General features: G+C 41.7%; 1 protein-coding gene across 7 annotated transcripts; it reads right to left on the bottom strand.

Moving 5' to 3' along the window:
* Positions 1 to 2,141: 2,141 nt before the first annotated feature.
* Positions 2,142 to 23,137, bottom strand: USP44 (ubiquitin specific peptidase 44). Of its 7 annotated transcripts, none has more exons than XM_071764625.1 (6): positions 23,029 to 23,137; positions 15,930 to 17,444; positions 5,734 to 5,932; positions 5,173 to 5,281; positions 3,771 to 3,976; positions 2,142 to 3,550 (listed from the first exon to the last, which is right to left on the bottom strand). In XM_071764625.1, exons 2-6 carry the CDS (start codon positions 17,361 to 17,363, stop codon positions 3,351 to 3,353), a joined length of 2,148 nt encoding a protein of 715 aa, XP_071620726.1. In that variant the 5' UTR covers positions 17,364 to 17,444; positions 23,029 to 23,137; the 3' UTR covers positions 2,142 to 3,350. The 7 variants fall into 7 exon arrangements, with proteins under 7 accessions (XP_071620726.1, XP_071620764.1, XP_071620734.1 ...); XM_071764663.1 differs by having other exon boundaries at positions 5,173 to 5,251; XM_071764633.1 differs by having other exon boundaries at positions 22,986 to 23,114.
* Between the last annotated feature and the right edge of the window lie 3,342 nt (positions 23,138 to 26,479).

The raw sequence follows: 26,479 nt of genomic DNA, 5'->3' as shown, positions 1-26,479 counted from the left end.
GGTTGGGAACCAGCTCCCTGTTAAATGACCTGCGGGACAAGCTGAGCATCAGCCAGTGTCACCTTGTCTTCTCAGCCCTGGAAGGCTGAGTCCAGCAGTGCATTTACCAGCACAAGAGACAGGCTTACTGGGGGAGTCCAGCAAAGGGCCAACGAGATGATGAAAGGGCTTGGAGCATCTGGAATGTGAAGAGAGGCTGAAGGAAGTAGGAGTGTTCAGGCTGGAGAAGGGAAGCTCAGGGGGATCTTTTCTTGGCCTATGGATCTTATCCTATGAGGAGAGGCTGAGGGAGCTGGGGCTGTTCAGCCTGGAGAAGAGGAGGCTCAGGGGAGACCTCATCACTCTCTACAACTCCCTGAAAGGAGGGTGTAGCCAGGGGGGGGTTGGTCTCTTTTCCCAGGCAACTCTCAGCAAGACAAGAGGGCACAAGAGGTCTCAAGTTGTGCCGGGGGAGGTTTAGGTTGGACATTAGAAAGAATTTCTTTACTGAGAGGGTGATCAAGCATTGGAATGGGCTGCCCTGAGAAGTGGTGGATTCTCCATCCCTGGAGATATTTAAAAAGAGACTGGATGTGGCACTCAGTGCCATGGTCTGGTAACTGCAGCAGTAGTGGATCAAGGGTTGGACTTGATGATCTCTGAGGTCCCTTCCAACCCAGCCAGTTCTATAATTCGTGAGTATAAACACCTGATGGGGGGGTAGGGCAGTAAAGGTGGTGGAGTCAGGCTTTCTCAGTGCCCACTGAACAGAGGAAACAGGCACAACTGAAACACAGGAGGTTCCATTGAGACAAAAGAAGAAATACTGTACTGAGACTGGTCTGGCACTGGCACAAGGCTGCCCGGAGACCTGGTGTCTCCATCCTTGGTGCTCTTTAAAACCTCACTAAACACAGCCTTGAGCAAACTGTTCTAGTTGACCCTGTTTAGAGCAGAGTTGGACTACAATCTCCAGAGACCCATTCTACTAGCAACCACTTTGTGCACTTTCCTCAAGTGTACTTGACAGGTGACTGGTTAAGGTGCAGTACCACTTCATCTATCCAGATTAAAAAAAAAAAATCCAGCCTCTCTTCTGAAGGGCTGAGGGAGCTGGCAAGTGATCTCAAAAGTGCATGAAGAACTAATGACTGGAAACATTTCTGTCTTGAGTGGCAGCCTGGGTGCATGTACTCACTGCCACTGGCTGCCAAATTGCTACTTAGGCAGTGCTAACCATGTGTGTGAGGAGGTTCTGAACCTTTCATTAATGGTAATTGCTGCACAATTTCTTTGCATGTTCTCACATGCTTGTACCATGAGAGGGAATACAGCAAAGGCAGAGTATGGAGCTCTAGGTAACCAGGTAGTATCTGGGCTGGAGACAGCTCTTAGCAAGACAGCAGTGGAGCTGAACTTTCAACCTGAACCTGTTTTTCTGAATGTTGATTAAATTGGCGAGTGGAAGATGCAAGGGTTATGACTGCTTCAGATTGCCTTTCTGCTGCTGCTGGAACAGGTGGGTGGCCTCTGATCCAACTGCTGTCTGCTTCTGTAAGGCCTGCAGCATGGCAAAGGCTGCTGCACTAGCTGTAGTATTCCTGCTGATTTGGTCCCTGGTCCTGAACCTTGCTGCTTCCTTGGCTCCTGGGGGAATAAAAAGTCTGGGGAGTCTCAGAGTGGATTAGCACAACACTTTCTGTCTGCACTATTCCCCAGGCTACCCATAAGCAGAAAGTGTTTGCACTACATTAATTTCCTTCAGAAAGAATAGGCAAAAGCATATGAAAAGGCTCCACAGCTGTGACAAGTACATTTGTTGTATCATTCACTTCAGTAGGTGTTCCTTGGCTTTAAAAAAGTAAAACTGCTTTTGCACACTTAAATAGGATGAGCACAAGGCAAATAAAGTTTGAGATCCGAGGCCACTATGTGCTGGCTATAATACAGAATCTTTTTTTTCAGAAACAGACAGAAATAGTAAAAGCAATGAATAAAATAAATCAGTGATAAATGGCCAAAGCACATTAACCTTATAGTTAACCTTATGATATTAACCTTATAGTTAATGTCATAACCCATGTTAGACAAAGTTTAAAACAATTTAAAAAAGCTATATATTGTATTGATAATGTAAGAAACTAACTCCAGTACACACATGGTTTTCTGTACACATCAAGGCATTTTATTGAGGTATAAACTTTGCAGAAGATGAGGTAACAATTTGCATAGAACTTATGCAAAATAGCTTCACAATTAAAATTTACTACTGAATCTGGAGAAAGCCTGATAATTCCTGCTTGTTAGATTCTTCTCAATCTGTGGTTGTGTTGATGTGAGTGGCAGGACTGTGGAGAATCACAGAATGTTAGGGGTTGGAAGGGACCCTGAAAGATGGTGCAGCAGTTGTAGCTAATGAAACCAGTCAAATTGAAAATGCTTCCATAGAAGTTTTACAGCTTCCTTTTCAGCAGAGACAATGCTTGCTACGACTTAAAAATCATCTTGTCCAACATAAGAGGTTGCTGACATTCTTGGAGCAATGAGAGTGGGGTGGGTGAGTTTGGTTTCTTGTTTTTAGAAAACTATATGTTAGTGGAATAAAAATCCCCTGGTTGTCAAAGTTAATACTCTTAATTTGGCACTGGAGTTGTCAGGCTTGTTAAGGCTATAACATGGAAGTCTTGGTAAATATACATCCTTGTGCAATTCAACACTCCTCTTACATAGCTGTATGAGAATAAGTACATGCTCTGTTTTCTCAATTTCATATTTTAAGAAATTCTATCAACAAATCTTTAGTGTAGTTCCCTTGAAGCTTGCAAAATAATTTCATTGTAGTCATGAGGAATATACAACTTCTTAACAAAATGTTCAGTTACTGTTTGACATGTAAAACATTCCTCGCTGGTGAATGTTAAAATTCTAAGACCTAGTAGCACTTCTGCAGACAATAAGCATCATTGTATCATTAGAACTATACTATAAAATGTACACAAGCATACATAGAAATAATCAGAGAAACATCAGTTGCCCATTGAAAGTAATTTTTCTAAACCAATTAAAAATATTATCAAAATACAAAAACCAGCTTAAAAAAACCAGCCTGAGGTAAGACTTAAATGCAAATAATAAATCTTTTTCTTAAAAAAATAGCTGTATTGAAATTCTAGGTACTCAGAGAGTTACTTACTGGCAATAAAAACTTTTACTAACAACTGTAAAGAGTACTTTAGCTAATACAAAAGTATATAAACATTGTACGTGGATTCAAAGTAAAAAAAGTACAATACTGTACTTTCATCTCATTTAGAAATATATAGTTACAACAATACAAACTTTCACCATACAGACAGTTAACTGGCTTTGGATTAGCTGCTACTGTTGTCCATGGAACAGTCAGCTACATCTGTGTGCTGCTGCCTTTCAGCTGTGCTAGGACACGGTATTTTACCACATCCATTTGCCTGAGTAAGTCGTTGGCTGTAAAACAAAATGTAAGCTTGAGCCTTGCATACTTCTTCCATAGTGCACATGTTGAGTTTTGAATCATTGCAGTGTACCCAAAATCCTGCGGTGAGAGAAACACACCAAAAAAAGTCATCAGGACACTGATTTGAGGGAACTGCGTTGTATTTAATAATTAATTAGCGAGTCCCATTGAACTAGTTGTGTAGAAAGAGCATTACTGCTTCAGCCTGGGTGTTTTAAAAGCCCAGCTTTGCTTCCTCAGATTTATCAAGAGTTTATAGCCAGCCCATGTTTTAAAAGCCAGTACAGCTGGTTCCTACCTCCTTCTGAATTGTAGCAGTAGGCAGTGTAGTGCCCTGAGCCAAATCCTTTCCCATGGTGCATTACCACAGCAGACAAGTCATAGATAAAGCAGTCAGGTAGGAGAGACTTGAGGGACTCCCTGCAGCAGTAGGGCTCCATGTTCAGCACTTGATCAAAATTCACGTGTACGCCGATCTTCTCACGATGATTGCGTCCTGACCACCTGGAGAGAGAAGTCAAATGAGAACTGACATTGTTTTGAAGAAAGGACACAGAATTTTTTAATTGCATTTTGACTTAACAATTGCTATCATCACTACTGTCTTAGTGCTTTCTTTCCTAGGCTTCCTCTTTCACTTCTCTATCTCAAGGCCTTTTAAAATGTGTTTGTGGTGCCTATGATTCTCATCTTCTAAATTACCCATCTTAAGATCTCTTCCTATGTATTGCATCTTATTGGTTTGAGCACCACAATTTTAAAAAAAAGACACTGAGCTATTGCAGACAGTCCAAAGGAGAGCCATGAGGATGGTGCAGGGTCTGGAGGGGATGACTTATGAGGAGTGGATTGTTCACTTGGATTGTTCAGCTTGGAGAAAAGGAGGCCGAGGGGTGACCTCATTGCAGTCTATAGGTTCCTCACAAAGGGAAGAGATGGGACTGGTACTGATTTCTTCACTCATGTGACTGAAGATAGGACTTGGGAAAATGGTAGGAAGCTGAATCAGGGGAGGTTTAGGTTAGATATCAGAAAAAGGTTTTTTCACCAGAGGGCAGCTGAGCACTGGAACAAGCTCCCCAGGAAAGTGGTCACAGCACCAAACCTGCCTGAGTTCAAGAAGCATTTAGATGATGCTTTCAGGCACATGGTGTGATCCTGAGGGTGCCCTACACAGAGCCAGGAGTTGGACTCAATGATCCTCACGTGCCCCTTCCAACTCTGCATATTCTATGATTTATTCTATCTCATTTTCATTTTCTTTTGCATTCAGGACAGACTCTAGCAAAACATTCACAGAGTTGTAGCCTCCACTTCCTTACTCTCAGGCTAATGCATTAATTCATGTGAGATTTCCACTGAATACAATATTGGTTTGTACATTAGTGCATATGAGCACTTTACCTGAAGATAACACAAGACTAATTTTTACCAAGAGAGTTCACAGCAGCATTATTGGGTTTTGACTGAAAAGAAGTATTAAGTAGTTTTGGTATTAAAATAGCAAGCAGCTGGAATCCAAAAGTAAGTTCTATACTTCCAGCATATCTTAAATTAAACAAGTTAAATAAGATTCTAATAACTATTTCTCATCATACTAGGAAAGAGAAATGGAACTGAGGCTGTAAAACATTGATCTTAAACAAAAGAAGAGCAGAGATGAATTGGTCAGTTTGCAAAACTCTGGTGGTACTACTTACCTAAACCGTTTAAGGTGTAATCTGAGAACCTGAGGTAGCCGACACACCATAAGCTGCTTCTGAGCTTCTGTGAGTATAACTGGTTTAGAAGAAAACTTCCTTCGTTTTGCTGAGGCCAAACACACAGTTACACAATACAAATCTCAACAACAGCCTTGTATTTCTGTCTAAGATTTATCCACCAAACTTGTGTGTGCCTCCTTAAAAAGGACACACTCTTGAGAGCTGTTTCACAGGGATTATTATATGATGCAAGTATAAAATACTCGTGGTCACTTAGGTTAGTCCCCTTAACTTAAAAAGCTGATAGGTTCTTCAGCTGGCAGTATCAGAATCCCCATAAGCATTTGATCAGACTCTACCTAAGAGAAGCATCACACTTGAAAACATCCTTTGAACAATTCCAGCTTCTGGATGGTAACAGCTGCCAAGTGACCACACCAGGCCTCAGTTTGAAACACACTTCTAAGACTTTTAGTACTTTCCTTCCACCGTGTCAGTCAGTTTACTTTATACTTTACACAGAGAATGTATGCATGAGTACATACTGCCTTTACTCACTGTTGCACTGATCACATGCATAAATCTTCCCTTCCAAAGCTTCTGTTTCTGTAAACTTGGCCAGCATTTCTGTCAGCAGACATGGATACTGAGACGCCATCTCCTTCCCACTGCAGTGATACCTCTCAGGAAACTCCAGGGACAAGTCCCAAAAAGGTTCTATGGTATTTGATTTATTGTCACAGGCAAGACATGTAACCTGTAAAACAGTATTTGACCAGTTGCTTACACTCAGAAAACACAGCTGAAAAACAACCAACCAAACAAACAAAAAGCCCAAATGAAAACAAACCACAAAACCAAAACCAAACCTATTTTTCCCTAGAGATAACTGATGCAACCAAAAACAAGACAGTCATTTAACACAAGAAATGAGACTCCTAGTTTATTTTCTCTGAAGCAGCATGTCCAATATTGTTATCACAAACAGGTAAGTGGTTTTATGTTTTACTGAGAAACAAAAGCAGTGTCAAAATGGTCTGTCTGAGGCTGTCCAAGAGAAAGCAGATGGTGGAATCTCGGGAGACTTTTCTCCAAAAAGAAACACTCCAAAAGGCAAATTTAAATGCAAGAGAGAAACTATCATTTAGGTTAATTTAAAATAAAATTTAAAAAATTAAAAAAAGAAACTAAAAAAAAAAAAAAAAAAAAAAAAAAAGGAACAGCTGGGGATTTTAAAGTCATATTCTTCTTACTTTGTAAGTCTTCCAGGGAAGCCTGGATTAGGAAGCACACTTCTTCAAAGAAAAATTAACAGGTAAAAATAATTTATTTCTTCTTTCAGTAAGTGGATCCATCGTCACACTAGGGAAAGGACAAGCAGTAAGATAACATAAATAAAATGTCAAGAAGTGAAGTGAGTCAACCTGGAAAATGCAGATAATACAGCAGGGGACAATTTACTTATGGTAATATTCAATATTTAGGAAAGTAAGTTAAAAGCAGTTGTTGTTCTATGCTGGAATGGCCATACATTAGGTGTTGATTTGCAATGCAATTTTCTAAAAGGCAGCTCAAGCTGTTTGTAGAAAGAGTGTCACACCATTTGAGTCTCCCTTCACAGGACCTTCATCCTTTCACAATCCATGTGGATTAATAACTTCTATTAGTGACTGAACCTATGCAGTAGTGTAACTCCATTTAGACAGTAGTAAGTACAGTTTATAAAGGCTATAAAGAAATACCAGTGAATATCAACTGTGTGTGTGAGACTAAAGGTATGCTCACCCTGGTATATTCAATGCAACAAAATACAGTACAATCCTGAAAAGTTTTCAGGATTGAAACTCAGAAACCTCTGAGTTTTCTACTGTTAAAGTATTTATTGGCTTATAAATGGCAGCTGACCACTAACTCAAGCAGCTCTAACCTCACTGTTTTATAAAAGATGCATTCTGGAAGTAAGTTGGATTTTAATTAGGCTCACAGAACTTCCAACATGTTCCCAGCCCCTTCCCCAACAATTAAACTTTCCCAATAAAATTATTAAAAGAACTGCAAATTTCCATGTAGGGCCAACTCTCAAGATACTCTTATTTCTCAGCACAGAGTAACAGCCAAGTGTGATGAGACACCATCATTTATGTTTTGCAGCAAATGGAATATCAAGTATCTCTTTGAATTTGCACCACAAGGGTAAATAATTGCTCTTTAAGCATCTTCATATTTAGGAAAATGCCACAAGTTGTTTGGAATGACTAATATAAAGATGTAATAAGAAAGGAATGAAAATCCATGAGGGATCCAAATGCTATTTCAGAGACACACCTCCCTCTGTGTAGCCATTCTACATAATTCCAGTGTAGCTCTCTTCACTTAAGTTAGTAAACCTACATTAGTGTGAAAATTCACAGTTTCGTTTAGGAGTCCCTTTTTTTTTTTTCTTCAAGGTTTGCTCTTAGGTAATTCTTCACCTTGCTTTGTTTTTTTATGATCATTTGTCTAAGGACAAATCTGTCCACTTATGGTACCTTCCTCCTAAGTGTTCTTGTAAGTAATCATTTAATGTATGCATTAGCTACAATAGCTTACATGTGACCTATGCATTAGCTAGTTAATGCACACGTGTATTTGCATACCAGTACCCACATTTAGCAGTGGAGTTAGGAAAGCTTTTAGCTTAAAAGTTCTAAGAAGGAAACACCACAGTCTTCTTAGAAAACAAAACTTTGAACTTACATGGCAGAAAAGAGGAGAATCTTCTGTTCTAATGTACACTGACAGGAGCTTCTTTTATAAGTGCTAACATCTGGCAACATTTCAAAGCCACAAACTATTAGTAATTCAGAGCTGGAATCTAGACTTGGTAGACAAAATGATACGTTTGGCCAGAGTTCAAGCTAACTCCAGTATAAACACAGAATAACTAATAGATTTCTGCTGTACAAATGGGTGATTTTGTTGGCCAAAAGTTTATTTAATTGACGAGTTATTTAAGAATTTGTTGCACATGAATGCACACTGAAGATTTAATGGGCTCGGGATGAAGTACATACATGAAATCAATACAAATAATTTGAACAAGTTATGGGGGGTTAAATTTAGTGTGTAATGTCAACAATACAGGTTATTTTAGGATCCTACTTCCCACCTAGTTAGTTAGGACAATCCCAAAGGAAAACAAAACCCTCTGTCCAGCTTTCCATGTTTACCTCTCAAAAAATAAACTAAACAAAACCAAAACAAAACCAGCCAAACAAAACACATAAAAAAAAAACCAAAACAAAACAAACCTAAACACCAAAACAAACAAACAAAAACCTGAGGCAATAGTGCTGTTTGCAGTCCTACAACTGTGAGGAAAGCTGATTTACCTTGCTGAATTCCCAAACTGAAACGAAGCTGAGCTTATTTCCTTAAATGCAAGACACTCCCACTCCTCCACACCAGCGGAGTTAAAATCTGGGAGACTTATCTGGGATTTGCATACCTGCCAACAGCCAAGCAACCGGGTGTATTCAGATAAGCACACACCCGGCCATAACAGTCACTGTGTACCCACTCAATAGTAAATGAGAGGTAAATCAGGGCTGGAACAAAGGTTGGAAGTATTTTTCTTAGCCAGGCCTGAGCTTACAAATCAGATTACTCAACAAGCAGGAGGATCCCTACCCTCCTGAGGCATCCATCTGCACTGCCCTGTCCATCAGCATGGGGATTCACAGCACTCCCATCACTTCTCCTTCTGTCTTAAATGGGACTCCTTTATCTCACACTAACACGAACATTCACACAGTGCAACCCAGATTTTCTTCTTTTCAGGAAAAGTATTGAAACTGTATTAACTGCACAGAAGTTGGCTGAACAAGATGTGAGGTTTCTATTCTAGAAAAAAACACAAAACAACCCCACATACAAACTCAGAGGTCTGGCAAGAACTTTTACATATCTGTCCAATGTAACTTTTTATGGTATGAGTATGCACACCAGTTAACAGGGAAGTGAGTCTGCTCTATCAGTCTGGTTTGTGATGTGTATCTTTCTAAGCATAAATTTTACAAATTCCGAGCTGGATTTCACCTCCCCATTATTTTCAATAATTGCTATTTTAGAAAGCCTTAATGCTGTCATTTAAAACAAAGCTATGTGAGAAGTTTACATTAGTTCAAAGAAAGTAAACCACTGTTTTCAGCTAGTCTGAAATCTCTGCCTTAGGTTTTGCCCTGACCACTCTCTCATGCCTCAAAACACGGGTACTATATACAATTGTTTTGTTACAGCTCAGTATTCAATCATGGGCCAAAGGCCAGGCTGAAAAGAGCTGGATCAAATTGCTTGATTCAAGCCAAGCACGGAGGCCACTCAGACAAGCATCATTGTGCCCACAGTAATTTGATGGACAGGCACTGCCCCGGATGGCATTCAGCCTAAATGCAGCCAAAAGAAAATAGTTAACATATTGCTGCAGAAAAAGCTAACTCCATCATCAACTGTTTTACCCTGTACTTGCATCAACTGTTGCCATCTCTGTTCTTTTTTCTTGGTTTTAAGAACAGTTAAGGTGGCCAGTCCCATTTCTCTTCTTTCACTTCTTTTTACTAGATTTTTCACTCTATCAGACATACATACAAAGAGGACTAATTGAATTTACAACAGCAATGTAAGCAAAGTAGAAGAGAATTTCTAGGATGCTGCTGTAAACACAGAATTCCACGTGACAGTCCCTACTCTGTTTCTTCAGTTATAAAAGTAGCTAAACTTCGCAGTGACAGACATACACCATCATCATATTTATCGTATTTATTTAACAGAGTAACATAAGCACAACCACAGCAAACTGTTGTCTGTCATTCAATGCCCTCCTATAGATTAACTTAAAAGGTCACTTCCATCTATTTGGAAAGCAGCTTGACAACATAAGAGCACAGAAACTAATACTGGAAAATACAGAAATCAGCACACTACCCAAAACTGAAGGGCTTTAAATAACCCAAAATTTGCACATTTCCACTTCTCTCAGGCAATCCATCCTGAGATACACTGGTTGAGATACTAAATGGAACAGTACTTGCAAGGACAGGCACCACCTTTTAAATAAAATTTTCAGACTACCACAGTTATAAATCTACTTCAGTCTCCAGGTCTCTGGTATATTGACTGCTTTGATCACTGCTCACTGCTATTCTTGCCATGATGAGCAGGGGTAGGGGGAGACATTATGCACAGATTCCAGCTTAAATATGGTCAGTAAGTAATCAAAGCATTTGGGTTTGGATTTTTTTAATGTCAAGATATATCAAAAGCTAGTTCTTGCTAGGCATTGCTATAATAAATGTCAACTGTAGAAAACAACAAACAACCTCACAGCCTTGTCCTAAGAATAAATGGTAACTAATCACAACTTTGTTGTAGGGAAACTTTTTGCTAAATTGTTGTAAGCCACTGCTCTACACTTTGACTGATTCTGTGTTTGGTGTTTCTGCAGTAGAAATTTAGACAGAACTTTATGTAAGGCATCAGATTGAAACAAAGTGTAATTCTCTCAAGAGATTTTCAAAACCCATCTCACAAAACATATTCTAAAGAGTTGCTCACCATTTCAAAAAGATGTTAAAACTACATTGGCCAGAGTATTTCTTTGATAATTTATGTTAAATTTTAATTTACTTAATAGTACCTTATAAAGCATGCACCAGCTGCTTATTGCTTTGCAACATGCACCAGTTCAGTAAAACAGTGCATTCATAATTCAACATAAATTTTATTCCTTGAATTAAGTAGCCAAGCAGCTTTCACATAAATCAAAAGAAACTTTTTTTCCCCTCTCCCTTAAATGAGCCATTTTAAGCCACAGAAAATATTCACTGTCCTTCTGCTTGTCTAGGAATTATCCCTGATTAAACTAAAAGAACAGAAGGAGTGGGCTGATGGTGTTGCAAGGCCATCCTCCATCTCCTCGGCCCAGGTGAGGTACAGTGGCAGGGCTGGGTCCAGTGCTGCATTTCCCAGTTCAAGATACAGAGTTACTGGAGTGAGTCCTGCAAGGGCCAGGAAGATGATGAAAGGGTTTGGAGCATCTGGCATGTGAAGAGAGGCTGAGGGAACTGTGGGTGAGTGTTCAGATTGGAATAGAGAAGCTCAGGGGGATCTTATCTCTGTGTATAAACACCTAATGAGGTGGGGAGTAAAGATGATGGAGCCAGGCTCTTCTCAGTGGTACCAAATGACCCGAGGAAACAGGCACAAACTGAAACACAGGAGGTTCTATTGAGACAGAAAAAGTTTGTAGTGTGAGGCTGGTCTGGCACTGGCACAGGCTGCCTGGAGAGGTTGTGGTGTCTCCATCCTCAGTGCTGTTTCAAACCCCACTGCACAGAGCTCTAAGCCCTGTTCCTGTTGACCCTGTTTTGAGCAGAGTGAGACCAGATGATTTCCAGGTGTCCTAGCCAACCTTAACAATTTTATGTTTGCATGCATGTGTATATGTGCACACGTGCACATGAACTTAACTGTCAGGAAGTTTTCCTAAAAATAGAGAATGAAAGTCAAGCAATTGAGGTAAGACAAACAATCTTTGCTAACAAAATAATTTTCTAAAAATAGCCATTAGATCTTCAGTGACTGTTTTGACTAGGGTTTTTTTCTATTACACTAGACTCGAGTAGATCTTCACATCTCACACACAAAATTAAGATCACTCAGAGCGTGATAAATTTGAATTACTATTTTGGTGTTTAAATAAGTAGGTAAAAACATTTAGAATCATCTTGTCTGGCTTACAAGTCTTTTTTTCCCTAGTGACTCACATGACAAGAGCTTTTTTATTTTAAGCTTTAACTAGTTTTTACCAACACATGGTCAAAAGGTACAAGATGGGACACTCAGTATCTGTTTTCCTTAGTAACTACCACTTCTTAGTTCCAGAAAGATTTACGCTGTATGAGTTGAACTAGGGGACAGCTATTACGGGCAAGTCATCTGTGACATATGTGTGCTATACTCTAATGTTAAGTGTGCCTCCAATTAAACTGTATCAGAAACACATTTCTATTCCTTCACCATTTTTGATGTCTTGATGATCCTGACTTTTGTGTGAGCCGATATATTAATGGCTCAATAAATCGTCCTGCTAGTATGATTTCTATGGACATACGGGACACAATTTTCCCCATTCAATGCTGAAAATATACACTTACTTTGAAAGCTGAAATCTGCTCTTTTAATCTGTTTTTCTCAAAAAGACACCTGCCCACGTCCTTGTTTAATATAAACAAAACTTGAAATACAGATAGTTTAAAAACGGTTGCGTGTTGTGCTATTTAGCTGGGAACATTTAAAAACAGAAGCCAAAAAAACTCTCGAGGGAGATGGCAGCTAACACACTTGACCTCTTTAAAGATCTGTGGATCGGGACGGGTCAGTTTACCACTGGCACGAAACTACATAGTGCAGTATTTCCCTCCCTTCCCACTGAAGGAGAAAGGACAGGAGACAGGGGGTGTTATATTCCACAAGAGTACAAGCACACGGGCACTGAAAACAATTGGGATTTTTAGTAGAGATACTGGCATCTGACAGCAGTCCTAGTGGTGTTGAGAGCTATGAGAGCCACAGCTCCAGCAGTTCTGCCTCTGAAAGCAGAGGTTTGCAAGACACAGACTCCTCGGCCCAGTGCTACAGCACAACATTCTCCAGGCAGTCACTGGATGAAGGCTACCACGTGAAAAAGGAAACAGAGGGGAAGGGTTTCTTAGCTATATATCCTATCTTTATTTCCTTTAGATGGGTATTCAAGTCACACAGTCTGTGCAGCAGAGTAAAAAGTTCTAATCCTAAAAAGGATATTTGAATACTAATTAAAAAAAAAAAAAAAAAGGCCAGGGGCAATCCAAGTATGTTATTCTTCTAGCTACTCATTACCTAATTTAGTGTTCATTAAACAGTAAAAGATTTCAAATAGCAGATGAGAAGGCTTATGTTAAATCAACTGATAACTTAATAAAACAAAAACAACCAATTCATATGAAAGGTGCAATGGTTTTGACATAATCTAATGTTTTTTCTAGTTATTAAAAAGTAATCTGGTAAGATTCTCACAGACCTCTTCTTTATCTTATATCCTAAATTCAGTTACAGTGCTGAACCAGGCAGCCATTTCAATAACACAAAATGATGGCATACTCAGGATTATGACTTCCCTTCAGATTAAAATAGAACAGCTACACTAAGAGGGAAAATGTTTATTGCACATGTGAAAGCAATGTGAAACCTAAGTAAACATACAGCTTATCTCCATTGTAAGTGATCTTCTGTGTGCTGTATCAAGAATAGTTCATAGTATTCCTGAGGTTTGAAGGTCAAGATTGACTTCATTGCACGTGAGTATCTCACAGAAATAAATCACTTGAACTAATATTTTCAGTATAACGGACAGTAAGTATAACATTTTTAGTAATCCTAAAGCAGATGGCAACTGCTGCACAGAAACAAGCTTTTCAGCTCCCCTTTCTCACTGAATCAAGAGGCAGTTTATTAAATACGACTCTAATCCCATGGTATTTTGAAGAAATGCAGCAGGCTACAGCTCCAACTATCTTCTAGAGAGAAATTGTAATACTGTTACAGCTCAAAGGTAGATAAAGTTGAGCTTACAAGGACAAAGAGTACACTCCTTGCTTTTAAGAGCCAACAGTTTCAAAGATGCGATGACAGCAAGAAGTCTTTCAGATTTTAATTCAGCTCTTCATGGATGTTTTCTTGCCTTTTTTGTTAACTTCATTACAGCATTTGTACGAGTTCTGACAAAAGCCTAGAGAAATCATGATGCAGGAATCTTATTGAGGAAAGTAACTCCCTAATAGGTTTTAAAGCTCATCCTTTCATGTGCAAACACACCAGGATCTGAATCATTAAGGTAACCTGAATAAATTTTATCAAGGAAGCAGTGTAAATAAATCTTCAAGGGTTAGCTTTTGCTTTTAATATTTACCATATTCATAAGTGCTAGTGTAGGCTAAACTGGAACAAAGGAGTGGAAAAAAGGAACATTAGGAGGTAAAGTGTTGGATCCTGTCTGTGGAAACTGCCTTAATGAGCCAGGGAGGAATTACTCCAGACAACAGCCTCAATGCTCGTTTCCTTGTTCCCCTCACTGTATATTATAGTCACGGGACAGCAAAAAACTGTTTTGTTCCCTTTCAGTCTTAGTCAATGACACTTAAGTGAATTCTTGCTCTTCCCCTCCAATGGTTTCAGGAAGAAGGTGGGAGGGTTTCTAGTCACAAGCCTCTTAACAATGCCAAAAACATGGGGGAAAAAAGTGGTACTACTGAAAAGTGCGTATCTTCAGAACCTTGAAAATTCTTTTAAAAAATCAGTCCTGTAAGAAGGCTTGAAATGCTATACAGCCTTGTCCACATACTTAAGCAATTACTGTGTTTTACTAGCAGTTACTATTTTGGAGAGGAGTGTGAATTTTCAGACAGAAAGCAATAGTAATATAATAAACTAGGAACTCTGATTAACACAACACTGATATCAGGTTATGTTAACTATCCCAAGGTAAAGAAGGAGTAAATCAACAGAAATGCCCTTACATTGGGCCAAACGTAAGGCAAAGGATGATCTAGTTTTATTAATAGATACAACAGTTTCTAATAGTTACACAAAACCTAATTTGACCTAAAAGCTAATGCATGCTTCAAACAACCCTAATTTTAAAAGTCCTGTTATTACAAAGCTTATAGACATCACAGCAGTAAACAAAGAGTTAAAAAAACCTTGGATACACTATCAATCAAATAGTCGAATAATGGTAAAAATCTACATTTTTGTTAATTTGTGTTTAACTGCTACTTCTTTACACAACATATCCATTAAATACTTCTGCACTCCCTCTGTAAAGTGTGCATGCACACTAAAAAAAAAAAAAGCATTCCGGGGGGACACTTTCTCAACTTCTGCTCCTGCTGCAGTGTGGTTAGTTTTTAGATTAATTCAACAGAAACCAACATTTGTTTATTCAGTCAGTTCTCAGATGTTTCTACACGACCGCAATTGGGATTTGCATAAGAGTAAGTAGACACATTGAAGTACTTAAGAGGAAGTCAGGAAGAAGAAAAAAAAGAGTAGTCAGGCAGAGAACAAAAAAAAAAACCAAAACAAAACGTTGCCTCCGCCTCCACCTCCACCCCACACATTCGGTTCCTGCGTTGACAGAGCCTTCTGTATCTTTGTGTTGTAACAGAAAAGTATTAGTATTTCCACTCATAGCATCACTACACGCAATTGCTCTGAAGTAATTCATCTCAAATTCAAGCTGTTTACTAAAATAATACACTGCTTGGTGTCCATTACCATCGGTTTCCAGTTAGATAAGATTAACAGCTTCTTTAACACCTTTTATCTAGTATTATCATAGTGATAAGCAAGATGCTTTAAACTGCAAATTCTTTATTCCTGCAAATTTGTTGCTGCATAGTAGTGAAGACAGATACTTCTCAGTAGTGCAAAGGTATTCTTAAGATGGCAAATTTAATACCTTTAGGTTCATTAGATAACTCCTCTACTGAAAGTTTTAGGAGTACCCAAACGTCCTTTCTTCTGAAATTCAGTGCATTACATCTTCTCTAGCCCCCACTCAGTAGTTTATATTGACCTTTGATGGACGTCCATCACTGACAAGTATAAATGCATAACTGCAAATCATTACACACCTTACAAATGGTAATAATTTGGAAAAAAATCATAAAACATACCTGACTTAATAGTTGTCCATGAAAAATGTTGTTAACCACATTCAAAACCTGTTTTATAAGTTTTCTTTGAGAAGCAGGGATGAGAGCCGGGTATCTGGTCCCCGTAGTCTCCAGTTCCTGCTGCACTTTATCCAAAAGTTCACAGAGAAATTCCTGAGCATCTTGTTGGGCATATCCCCTGAAGGCTGGAATTAGTCTCCACACAGAATGAAGCATGGCAAAAGGAGACACAAGCGCCCATTTGCCAGACCACATAACTTGGAACAGAGTATGCAGCTCATGACAGAGAGAAATATGCTTTGAACTGGGCTCCCTGGGCTGAATAAGTTCCATATTTCTGCTTTCTGATGCTCCTCCACTTAATCCAGAGGATAAACTAGGCCGCCTGACGGAAGATGATCCCTTTGCTTTCTCTTGGTTCTCATTGACTTGTAATGTTGAGGCAGCTATTGACAGGTGTTTGGATGAAGATCTGGTTTTACCATTGGCTGCTGTTGCCAACAGTTCCTGAGTTTGGTTGAGATCAAGCTTTAAAAAGCATTCTCGAAAAATAAGTAAGTGACTTAATACCTGCAGGATCGAATTCATATAGCATGTATTTCCCAGGTTTCTCAGTCCTGTTACCCCAGGAGTCACTGTGGGCCTTCGTTTAACTGGAGAGTCACTTATTTTTTTTAATCTTACTTCATCTGAGGTATATGTTTCTTTTAACTCTGCCACAGATTCCATGTTCTGTGATGTTTTTTGCGGGCAGGGTGCTGCTTTTGAGGCCATTCTAACCTGATTTTGTAAACGGCTACTCTTTCTTGGAGGCATCTTTTCCATCTCTGCTTTCAGCTCACGCTTCCGTTCCTGTCTTCTTTTTCTAGCTTTGTCCCGTCTTTCCTCTTCTTCTTCCTGACGCCTTTCCTCTTCCAAAATCTTTTTCCCAGTAGGTGTTAACTCAAGCCACGACCTGAATATTTTGCCCAGCAACGCGCGGCGGCGGTGCCAGAGAGCGGTGAACATGCGGTCTTCGTTCCGAAGCAAGGCCTGGGCGCCGCCACGCGAAAGGTAAGAATCGTCGCTCGTACCCATTGAACGCAAAGTCCGCCCACTTCGGGTCGTGCACTCATAGTTTTGACTTTTGATTGCACTCAGTGTACTTCGCAACAGTTTCAGATCACCCGTGGCGTTATCGTTAAGAACGTAATCGTCACAGAGATAACAGAAAACATACAGCTCGTTTACTTCCAGTGCCACCGGGTGACCGCTCTCCTGAAAGTGCTTCAGTGCGTGTTCTTCGATGTATCTTCCGCACGCCACGTGGGAGCAGCTGAGGCAGGCCCACACTGACTCCGTGGTGTTGCAGTCCAGGCAATGCCATTTCTGAGGATTCAGAATGGAGTGATCTTGGGCCAGCCGCAGGCGTCCTATGTGCTTACACTTATCCATCCTTGAAACTAAAACCGCAGAGGTACGCCGGCGAAACGCATCATCCAAACTATCTTCTGGCCATCACACTTCAATCTGCAACTACAAAAAGAAAGAGTTACGGGTTACAGTTCATGGATACCCAACTGCATCACTTTTACAGATGTCAGCACACCAAACCCCAAGTATACTTGGGGTCAAAATCATGATCAACATCAATCAGACAAAGGCAGTCAGTTATGTGGAGCCACAAGCAACATCATCAACAGCAGTTTGACTTCAGGCTAAATGTTCTGAATACCACTGTTAATATTCCCAATGCCTTCTGGCTCAAGATGGAAGCATACTAGTTCCACTCTAGATTAGGCCTGTTGTGTTTTTTTTTTTTCAAAGGAGCACTGATTTATTTTCTAAAAAAACAAACCACTGTTGAAGAGTTTAGATACAAGTACAACTTAAAATGAGGCAGGATGCCCAGAGAACTTGTGGATGCTCCGTCACTGGAAGCACCAAAGGTCAGGTTGGATGGGGTTCTTATCACCCTGATTTAGTGGAAGTGACCATGGCAGGGAGGTGGACTAGATGACCTGAAGATCCCTTCCAACCTAAAAAACTCTTATGATTCTAAAATGCTCGAATTAATTCTACAGCTAGGCATACAGGTGCAGAAGTGCAAAGTTCACTTAAATTTATTATGTTTATACAGTGCCAACAGTTCAGACAAATGAGGCTTTATACGTCTCAAACCCTTAATTAAACCACACCTTTAATTAAATCACTGCACCTTTGTGCTCAGGCAAGCCCATTACACCAGCACTTTCCTCAACATATCTTCAATAAGCTCATTTTAACATGTCAGCCTAACACTTCTGAAAGAGTGACCCGGAAAAGCAGAACCTGATTTCTTTATAACACAGAAATACCAACTACCTCATCTGCTTCAGATTTTATAAAAACCTGCATTTTGAACATGTCTTTAAAAATATATATATATATATTAAAAATTTTGGTGGGCACAGGCTTAGATCCTTTCATAAGTTTATATGGCAGCACTGATTTGTTCAAAGCTCCTGTATTTGCTTTCTCCTAGAAGATGCATTTAAAAAAACCCAAACAGGTGGGCCCCAACTAACCAAAATTAGAGGTAGTGATTAATTCCTTATGTTTTTACCATTTTCCTTTAAATTATCTCTAGTTGAATATCATCTAGAGACAAATGATGCATCTGGAAGTGATTATAGCTGATTTGAGATGTTCGTGCCCACTATGTCACTGACTAGAGGGGCTAAATAGCACACAGAACCAGCATCATAATGGACAGGACTTGCTAGATGAAACACTGAATTCATCTGAGGAATACCAAGGGTTTGTCAAATATCCAGGCTATGCCCAGTAACACCTTGTGGCCTTACAAATGCATGCATATAGTGGAACTGGCCTAGGCTGTACAACATCGGGGTCTGGGATTCTGCAGTTTAACAGATAAGTAAACCATCCTACAAAAATACTGAGTTATTTGGACAACTCTGGAGAGAATCCAGAAGATTATATTTCAGCTATTATCTACAATACTCTAATATGTATCCAGTTATACAGTTCTGAAATACACACAAAAGCGTTACTCAATTTAGAACAGATGTGCTGGTTAGAATAAGTACTACGCTGAGGGCAACATTAACATACACTAAAGAAGCTACACAGGTAAAAAGCTACAGCTGGATAGGAAACCAGCTTTATTTTTCATCTGCTACTTCGACAAAACTGTAAAGGATCTTACAAAAAGTGGCTTGCTTTGGTTAACTGGCCGAAGGCTAGTGCATAGCAAAATGCTGCAATACAGATACCAGCACTGCATGTGTTGTGTAGCTCGTATTCTGTAACACAGAAAAGGCTGGGCCAGCCGTGGTGAAACTAGTGAAGTGTACACAGTTTTACCTGCCCGTATTAATCATTCTCATTCAATTTATTTAAGAGTTCTCTCCAGTTCATACTAACTGCACTGAAGAATTTCAGGTGCCACGACCTCAGGGTATCCATTCAGTAATTCCCAGATTAAGTACCAGCCATAGTGTATTATGGGAGGTCGAAATCCCCTGTGAGCTATGGTCAACAGATCAAAAAAAAAACAGGCTTGCTGAACTTTTTCAGCTTGCTACCATCCGTAACATTCAAACGTCTAAAAAGCAGTCTGTTCGTAGGCTGGTAATGAGATTCATTTACAAACAGCCTGTGCATGCTGAGTTTGCTTCTTATACTGTCTTTGTAAATAAGACCACTGGCATTATCCCATGTATTCTCATACTCTGACGATCTGTTTTCCCCAACAAAGCAGTGCTTTTCTAACAAGGACAAAAATTCGCATTAATTTCAGAGTTGAACTGTGTATGTTAATTAATACCTATACAAAGATGTAAAACTTCTGCTGCAAGAATGAATTATGGTAGACAGGATTTTCAGAGACAAGACTCATCTATGTGGTTCTGGACTAACAGAAATAGATGATCCTGCATTACATACTAATAACAGTCCCTTCCAGCAGGCCAGAAAAGAACACTAAACCCTGCCTTCACTTACAGTGCTGCCACATACAGCAATGCTGCCTGTCAGTCAGGAGTCTGACAGGTCGACCTTTCTAGTTTTGTTAAAGTTACTGTGCAAACACCGTTCCTTGTACTTTTCCTTACTTTCATATTACGTGGTCAGAAAATATTTGGTTTTCTCCATTTTAAAAAATACTTCCCAGAGCGAAACTACTTACATGCCTCAACGTAAAGCAGATATTGGACTGAGGACAAAAGTGGACCGCTGATCTGAGGACGACCACTGTGTAAAAAGCAGGGTTGCACAATCAAGCTCTTCATGCAAAAGCAACACGATTCCACGAAGGCGCAAGATCAGCGCCTTAAAGAGAAAAACCTAAAGCCCCAGCTCCCCCACCAGCAACCAAGCCAGCATGACATTTTCCCACCTACGTCGTCGATGTGTGGAGAAAGGAGACGGGTTTGTGGTGGAAGGGGGGAGGGGGAGGGAACATCCTGGCATGGGAGAAGTCTTTCTTTGAAGAAAATGTGTAAAAATCAAAATGCAGGGTTTGGTAAAAAAGACGGAAATATCTGAAAAGCCTGTGAAAAAACTGAAAGTACAAAACCGAGACTAAAAAAAAACTATAGTTGAATGTCAAGCGGCAGACTGACAGTATAAATGTTTAAAGATGTGGAGCACCGAAGTACTGAAATTACATCAGTTCACAAAATTTTAAAACTTTACCTTAAGACCAAAACTCGGCAAGACAGAGTAACAGCTCAGGGAAAAACAGGAGTGAAGTGGCAGATAATGGTGGAAGAAACATAGAATACACTGCATACTGATTCCCACCCCTATTAGAAATCTGCAGCTGTAATAAAATAGAAGCAGCAAATGCTCCAACGTTAAAATTCCCTGGAAAAAAAAAAAAAAAAAAAAAAGTTATTCAGCGCTAGTTTCTGTATTCGTCTGTCCCAGGTTCAGTTTTGTGCACAAACACAAAGAAACTGTGAATTACTTGACCAGCACTTCAGAGATCAAGCCCTCCTCTCTTCTGCCTCCCCCCCCCCCCGCGTTCTCACAGACCTCAGCTGAAAGCAGTAAGCAAAGTAAGTACTAAATACAGCACAGCACTACTGAAAGAATTAAGTTGTCTGGGAAATAGAGATAAACGCAAGCCTTTTCTTGCGCCAAAGTTTCACAAGCAAGAAATAAAGATATAAGGAATACGATTTTTTTCTTCTTCTTCATTAAACCCTATTTCAACCTCACCGACGTGCCAGTTCCTTTAGTTTCAGTAAAGAATGGCTCGTAAAATGTACATTTCACAAGCTAAGTACTCAAGGTCAAAACACAACAACTTGGAAGTCAAGAAAATGTATGTTTTTCTTCCATGTAAACAATGTTTTTCGCAGATGATAATTTTTAAAACTGTAATTCTAAATATAAACAAGAGGAAATCTTTTTCCCCTAGTCACTACTTTCGTAATCAATTGCTTGGCACATAAATGAAAAAAAAAATTAAAGGCCAGAAATGCAGCATAGTTTCAGTAATATACAGACAGGATTGTGTGCACGTGTGCCATTAATATTCTGTTTTTATAATCAGATGGCAGCTTACCAACTGATTTTCATCAGGTTCAGAATACCTGCTTAATATTTGGAATAAAAGGAATCATGAGTACTTGTAACAACTGAAAGTTTTCCACAAAAAGCATGCTAACTAGAGGACAGATGCACTGCGCTTTACTGCTTTCCTAATGAATTACTAGTGGTTTTTTTTAAGAAAACAACCCGAGAAAACATTGGTGTGCTGAACTTCATGCGGCTCAACAGTCTTGCAGGAATAACAGTTGAAATTAAAAATCAAAGCAGCACTTTAAGATTGTATTTTGGAAATTATTTTCAGTTTTTAACAATACAGCCTTTGACAAGAAACACACACACACACACACCAGCCTTTGGAGACACAGAGATTGAACTTTTTCCTTTTTTTTTTGCGCCATCTAAGTATATACAGTGTGCTGGTTAGAAGTAGCCCTTGACACCAGGCCACCAGTACAGCAAGATATTGAATGTCTCTCGTTGCAAATAACCGCGCATTTCCTGCAGTTGAGAGTTCAAGGCAACGACACAGTTCAGACTGAAGCACTTTCTCAGAAGCATGAAAACATGCACTTCCGATTAGTCTGGATTTACACTTGACGGTTCTTCCCTTTTAGAAAAATGAGCATCTGCGACAGCTCTGACAGCTCCTCGGACACCGCCTGGCCCCGGTTCTGACAGCCCGTGCCAGTCATGACACTCCAGCTAAGCTCACCCACGGCTCGATGCCGGAGTGTGACTCTCGGTAGAAAGGTCCGAGGCTTTCCAGAGCCTCCTCCCGCGACATGGCGCGAATCTTGTCTCCCGGGTACAAAACTCGAGCGGTTGACCGGGCAGCCCCGCTGCTCGCACCGCGTCTCACCGCCACCTTCTCCTCCTCTTACCCCCGTTCTCCCTCACCTCGACGCCTTTCCGACCCCGCCGGGAGGAGTGAGGGGCCCGATGGGCTCCTGGCCGCACACCGAACGCAACGGGGAGGCGGGGGGACGCCTCCTGCCCGGCGGGGAAGGACTGTCCTGGGTTCCCCACTTCTGCACCAGAGCCGTCGGCACGGCCGCAGCCCCCTCGCCATGCCCGGGTCGCCCCCTCCGCCGTTCCCCAGGGGGAAGGGTGCCGCCCCCCACCCCGCTCCCCTCCGCTGGACACCTGCCCGCAGCGGGGCTCCCGCCGGCCGCCCCCGGGTGGCGGGGTGGCAAAGCCGTCGTCCCGCTCCCGCCGTCCGCCCCCTCACGTACCCGTCACCCTCCGCTGCCGCCATCTTGGGCTCCCCGAGCCGCTGCCTCCTCGGAGCGGCCCCTCGGCGACGTCAGCGCCACGCCAAGGCCGCCCCGCGACCCCCCCGCCACCATTCCCTCCCGTACAGGGGATTCCCGTGCCCGCCGCGCCCGCCCTCCCTCCTCCCCCCCTCAGCCGCGGCCTCCCGCCCACCGGGGAGCGGGCGGCTGGGGGGGAACACGCGGGAAATGAGCGGCGTCGAGCCACGAAGAGAAAGCCACTGGGCACCCCCGTTCTCACCCCCTGACGGCCATCCCGGGCCGGGCCGCTGCCCCGCACCCACCTGCCGAGCGCGGGGCGGGAAGGTCCGCACGCCATGTGCCCGCGGCGGCTCTGTCACCAGATTTGTAGTGGCAACCCAAGTCCTTCCCACGTCTCCTCCCACCTCCCCCGACCTCCCCCGCCCGCCGCCGCCTGCCTACGGTCGGGGCAAGCGGGCCGGTTCCGCGGGGACGGGCAGAGGAAGCCGGGCGTGGAGCGGCGGGGCCGCTGCCCCGGTACCGGGGGGGGGGAACTGGGAAGGGCGTTGCGGGTGGGTTTTTAGGACCCAGTTCCCGAGGTACCGAAAAGCTACTTCTGCTCCCGGCCTGTCCCCGCGGGGCACCTGTTTTCCCTGAGACGAGTCTGCAGCCAACCGGAAAGGAGAAGGGCACCCCGGCAGTGACTGTCCGTGTTTCCTTCCTACGTTTCACTCGTGTTTTGTTTTCCCTGGCACCGTCCTTGTTCAGCCGGAGTCAGACCGCTGTGTCCCTTTGAGTTCCCAGGAGGCTCGCTCAGCACAGCGCTGCAGCCCAGGCCTCGCCGGGTTCCTGTGGCCGGTCCAGCCCCGTCAAACGCACCGTATAGGGGAGCTCAACCTCCCGCACATCTCCCTGTGCGGGTTGTTAGTGGGAACCTTCTGCAAGGCAGCTCACGAGAGAAAAAAAAAAAAAAATTAAAAATTTCTTATCGGGCCCCTGTTACCCATCTATCGAATACTTTTTTAGTCTCGGGTTTCACTACAGAAACTTAAATAGGCAAAACCTTGTAAACTCACATCCTGCAGATGTGCTATTTTGTAAACTTGAAGCACCTTTGCACTGGTCCTTTTAAAACTAAAAGTTTCTGTGATGGCAGCCAGCTCTTTTTAGCTGCTTTCCAGTTCTGCTTGTCCTGAATCGAGTTACCCTACACTTGCACACGCCTTCTGCATACCCCGGGAGGTGCTGTGCAGCCTTCCACAGGCTGACTGTGTTTGGAGCAAGAGCTACCGGATGAAAATTCTCTCCTGACTGGGCTGATATCTTTTTTGGGGGATCCATTCTCAAGCAGGTTGCCCCCTGATTTCTGTGAATCTGCCCATCAAGCCGGTGCTCGGTGGTGCTAGCGACTGCAGGAGGTGCCTGAGCCGTGTGTGCCACGCTAGACAAGAGGTGGTTTGATTCGGAGCGAGAGACCTTCGGATCCCCCCCTCCTATTTTGGATCAGGATGTTTTCATGACGGCATCAAAATCTTCCACATCTGTTTCTGTGTTTCTAATTGTGTCATCACAGAAAATGTGTTTCAGTTTAAAACTCGAGATCTACAGGCCCCCGGTTGTCTCAGAACTGGTTTCCAGTGCTTGGTGTTTCTAATGAGACTGCTGAGACTGAATTAGCAGGGTGTGGCCAACAGACACAATTTTTTTTTCCTTTTTCTGCGAGATCACTTTATCATGGTGCTTTCAGGAGCTCACTAAAAAGCATAAGGCTGAAGTAAAATCACCACGATTCTCTCATGATTCCAATGTGCTTCCAACTTGTAGCTCTGAAGTGCGGAATAATGTTGAATAATCAAAATATTTGTGAAAACTTTCAATGCACAGTGATTTCGCATATTTGCGCATCCCTCTTGGGATGTTTCTAAGATGACTTTCACAATTTTCTAAAATCTATACTTACTTCTGTCAAATTGCTACCTCCATCTTTTAACAGCAGCAGTTTCTTCTTCCATCATAGCTGGCAAACTAACCCTCCCACAGCGATGATATGTTGCTGGAATACTCTTACAATATTCTCAACTCAAAATCTACATTTGGTTCTGTGTGCGTGACTGTCTGTCAGCTAAATGGATGCGGGATCTGCTCTCAAGACCAGCCTGATTCTCCATCCCTGCTGTAACCTCTGCATCGCGGCGCTGCTTCCATCTGAAGCCCTCAGGCCCGGTACATCTGTAGGGCTTAAGAGCCCAAGCTCCGGATTTGCGGGATATTCAGGGCACTGAGAGTTATCCCAAGTCCCGGTTTTACCTAAGAATTCAGGGGAAACTTTGATGCCAGGATGAGCGGAGGAAGGATGGGGCCAGCAATGTGAATGGGAAATGGTGGCTTTCAGTCATGCATATGCTTAAACCTATTCCAGAGCCGATTACTCACTCAGACACAGCCCGGGGCCTTGTCACCAACCCTTTATGCCTTAAATGGCCACTTTCAGCAGCCGTTCCCAAAGCGATTACTGTCCTTAAAATAAAATTATCTTATTTAACGCGCTTTTTAATGTCTTGATAGCCTATCAGTTCTCTGATCCACAGTGCTACCCCTTACTCTTTCACCAAACAGCGTCTATCTTTCAAGAACCTGTTCTAGTGATACCAGAGATTTGCCATATTTCTGCAATCTCTACAGTATCTAATTTAACAAAAACAGCTCAAAACAAAGTTCCTCAAGTTCCTTTTTTTTTTTTTTTTTTTTTTTTTTTTTTTTCTTCTTTTTTTTTCTTTTTTTTCCCCCTGCATGTGTTGGTTCCCTGTCTAAGTGAACAAGATTACAACATTTCATCTGATTTTCACTGAGTACACTTCATACCCTTATTGGCCTAGGACAGCCTTCAATCTTTGTTCCTGCCACGTTGGCTAATCCATTGCAAAGTATTGATTTGGAATCGAGATTTGGCTCTGGCACAACAGGTAAATCACTGAATTGTGTTGTGCTGCTTTTACTATATCTGTTGTGCTTCATGTGTGCATTTAGTGACAACCCTCTTTATGCTCTTCACCTTCCTTTTACCTTTCTCACAATCATGTATTTATTCTCCTAAATTATGGCCATATTGAAAACATTCAAGGCTGGTAAGAGAATTCTTGAGCCTTAGGGACCTAGATAAGACCCAGCTCCATTCCACCACCCAGGCATTGCAGCTAGAGTGTTTGTGGTTTATTGAGGCAGCCAGAAATTGATTTCCCAAGTGTAATTTAATTTTAAATTAATTTGGCATTAATGGAAATGGATGCCAGATACAGAATATATTGTCAAGAAGCAAGCAAACGTAATATAACCCTAGAAGTAATATAACCTCAAAACTTCCTATTCTGTGTGAAAATATTGTCTAGAGGGTAAAACCCTACCTGTGATTCAATGTTAAAACATAAGCAACCTGGATGCTGGGATAAAGAGCACCCTGATGAAGTTCACTGATGACACCAAGATGAGTGAAGAGGCTGACACACCAGAAGGGAGAGCTGCTCTCCAGGATGACTTAGACAGTCTGGAGAAGTGAGCTAACAGGAACTTTATGAAGTTCAGTGTAGAAAAGCGAAAGGTCTTGCGCTTGGGAACACATAACCCAGGAGTGCAGTTCAGACTGTGTTCCACTTGGCTAGGGAGCAGCCATGTGGAAAGGGACCTGGGGGTCCCAGGGGACAACAGGCTCAACATGAGCAAAGAGTGTGCTGCAGCAGCAAAGAAAGTCAACAGAATGCTGAGCTATATCAACAAGGG

This window comes from Heliangelus exortis, chromosome 1 (genome assembly GCF_036169615.1).
Source record: "Heliangelus exortis chromosome 1, bHelExo1.hap1, whole genome shotgun sequence".
In the NCBI taxonomy this organism is placed as follows: domain Eukaryota; kingdom Metazoa; phylum Chordata; class Aves; order Apodiformes; family Trochilidae; genus Heliangelus; species Heliangelus exortis.
This window is presented reverse-complemented; position numbering and strand designations above follow the sequence as displayed.

Coding starts and splice junctions, on each gene's coding strand:
- USP44 (XM_071764625.1), bottom strand. CDS start 17,363: ATGGATAAGTGTAAGCACATAGGACGCCTGCGGCTGGCCCAAGATCAC. Junction 5,933..15,929: donor ATGGACAACTATTAAGTCAG/GTATGTTTTATG, acceptor ACTGTTTTACAG/GTTACATGTCTTGCCTGTGA. Junction 3,551..3,770: donor CTGCTACAATTCAGAAGGAG/GTAGGAACCAGC, acceptor CTCTCACCGCAG/GATTTTGGGTACACTGCAAT.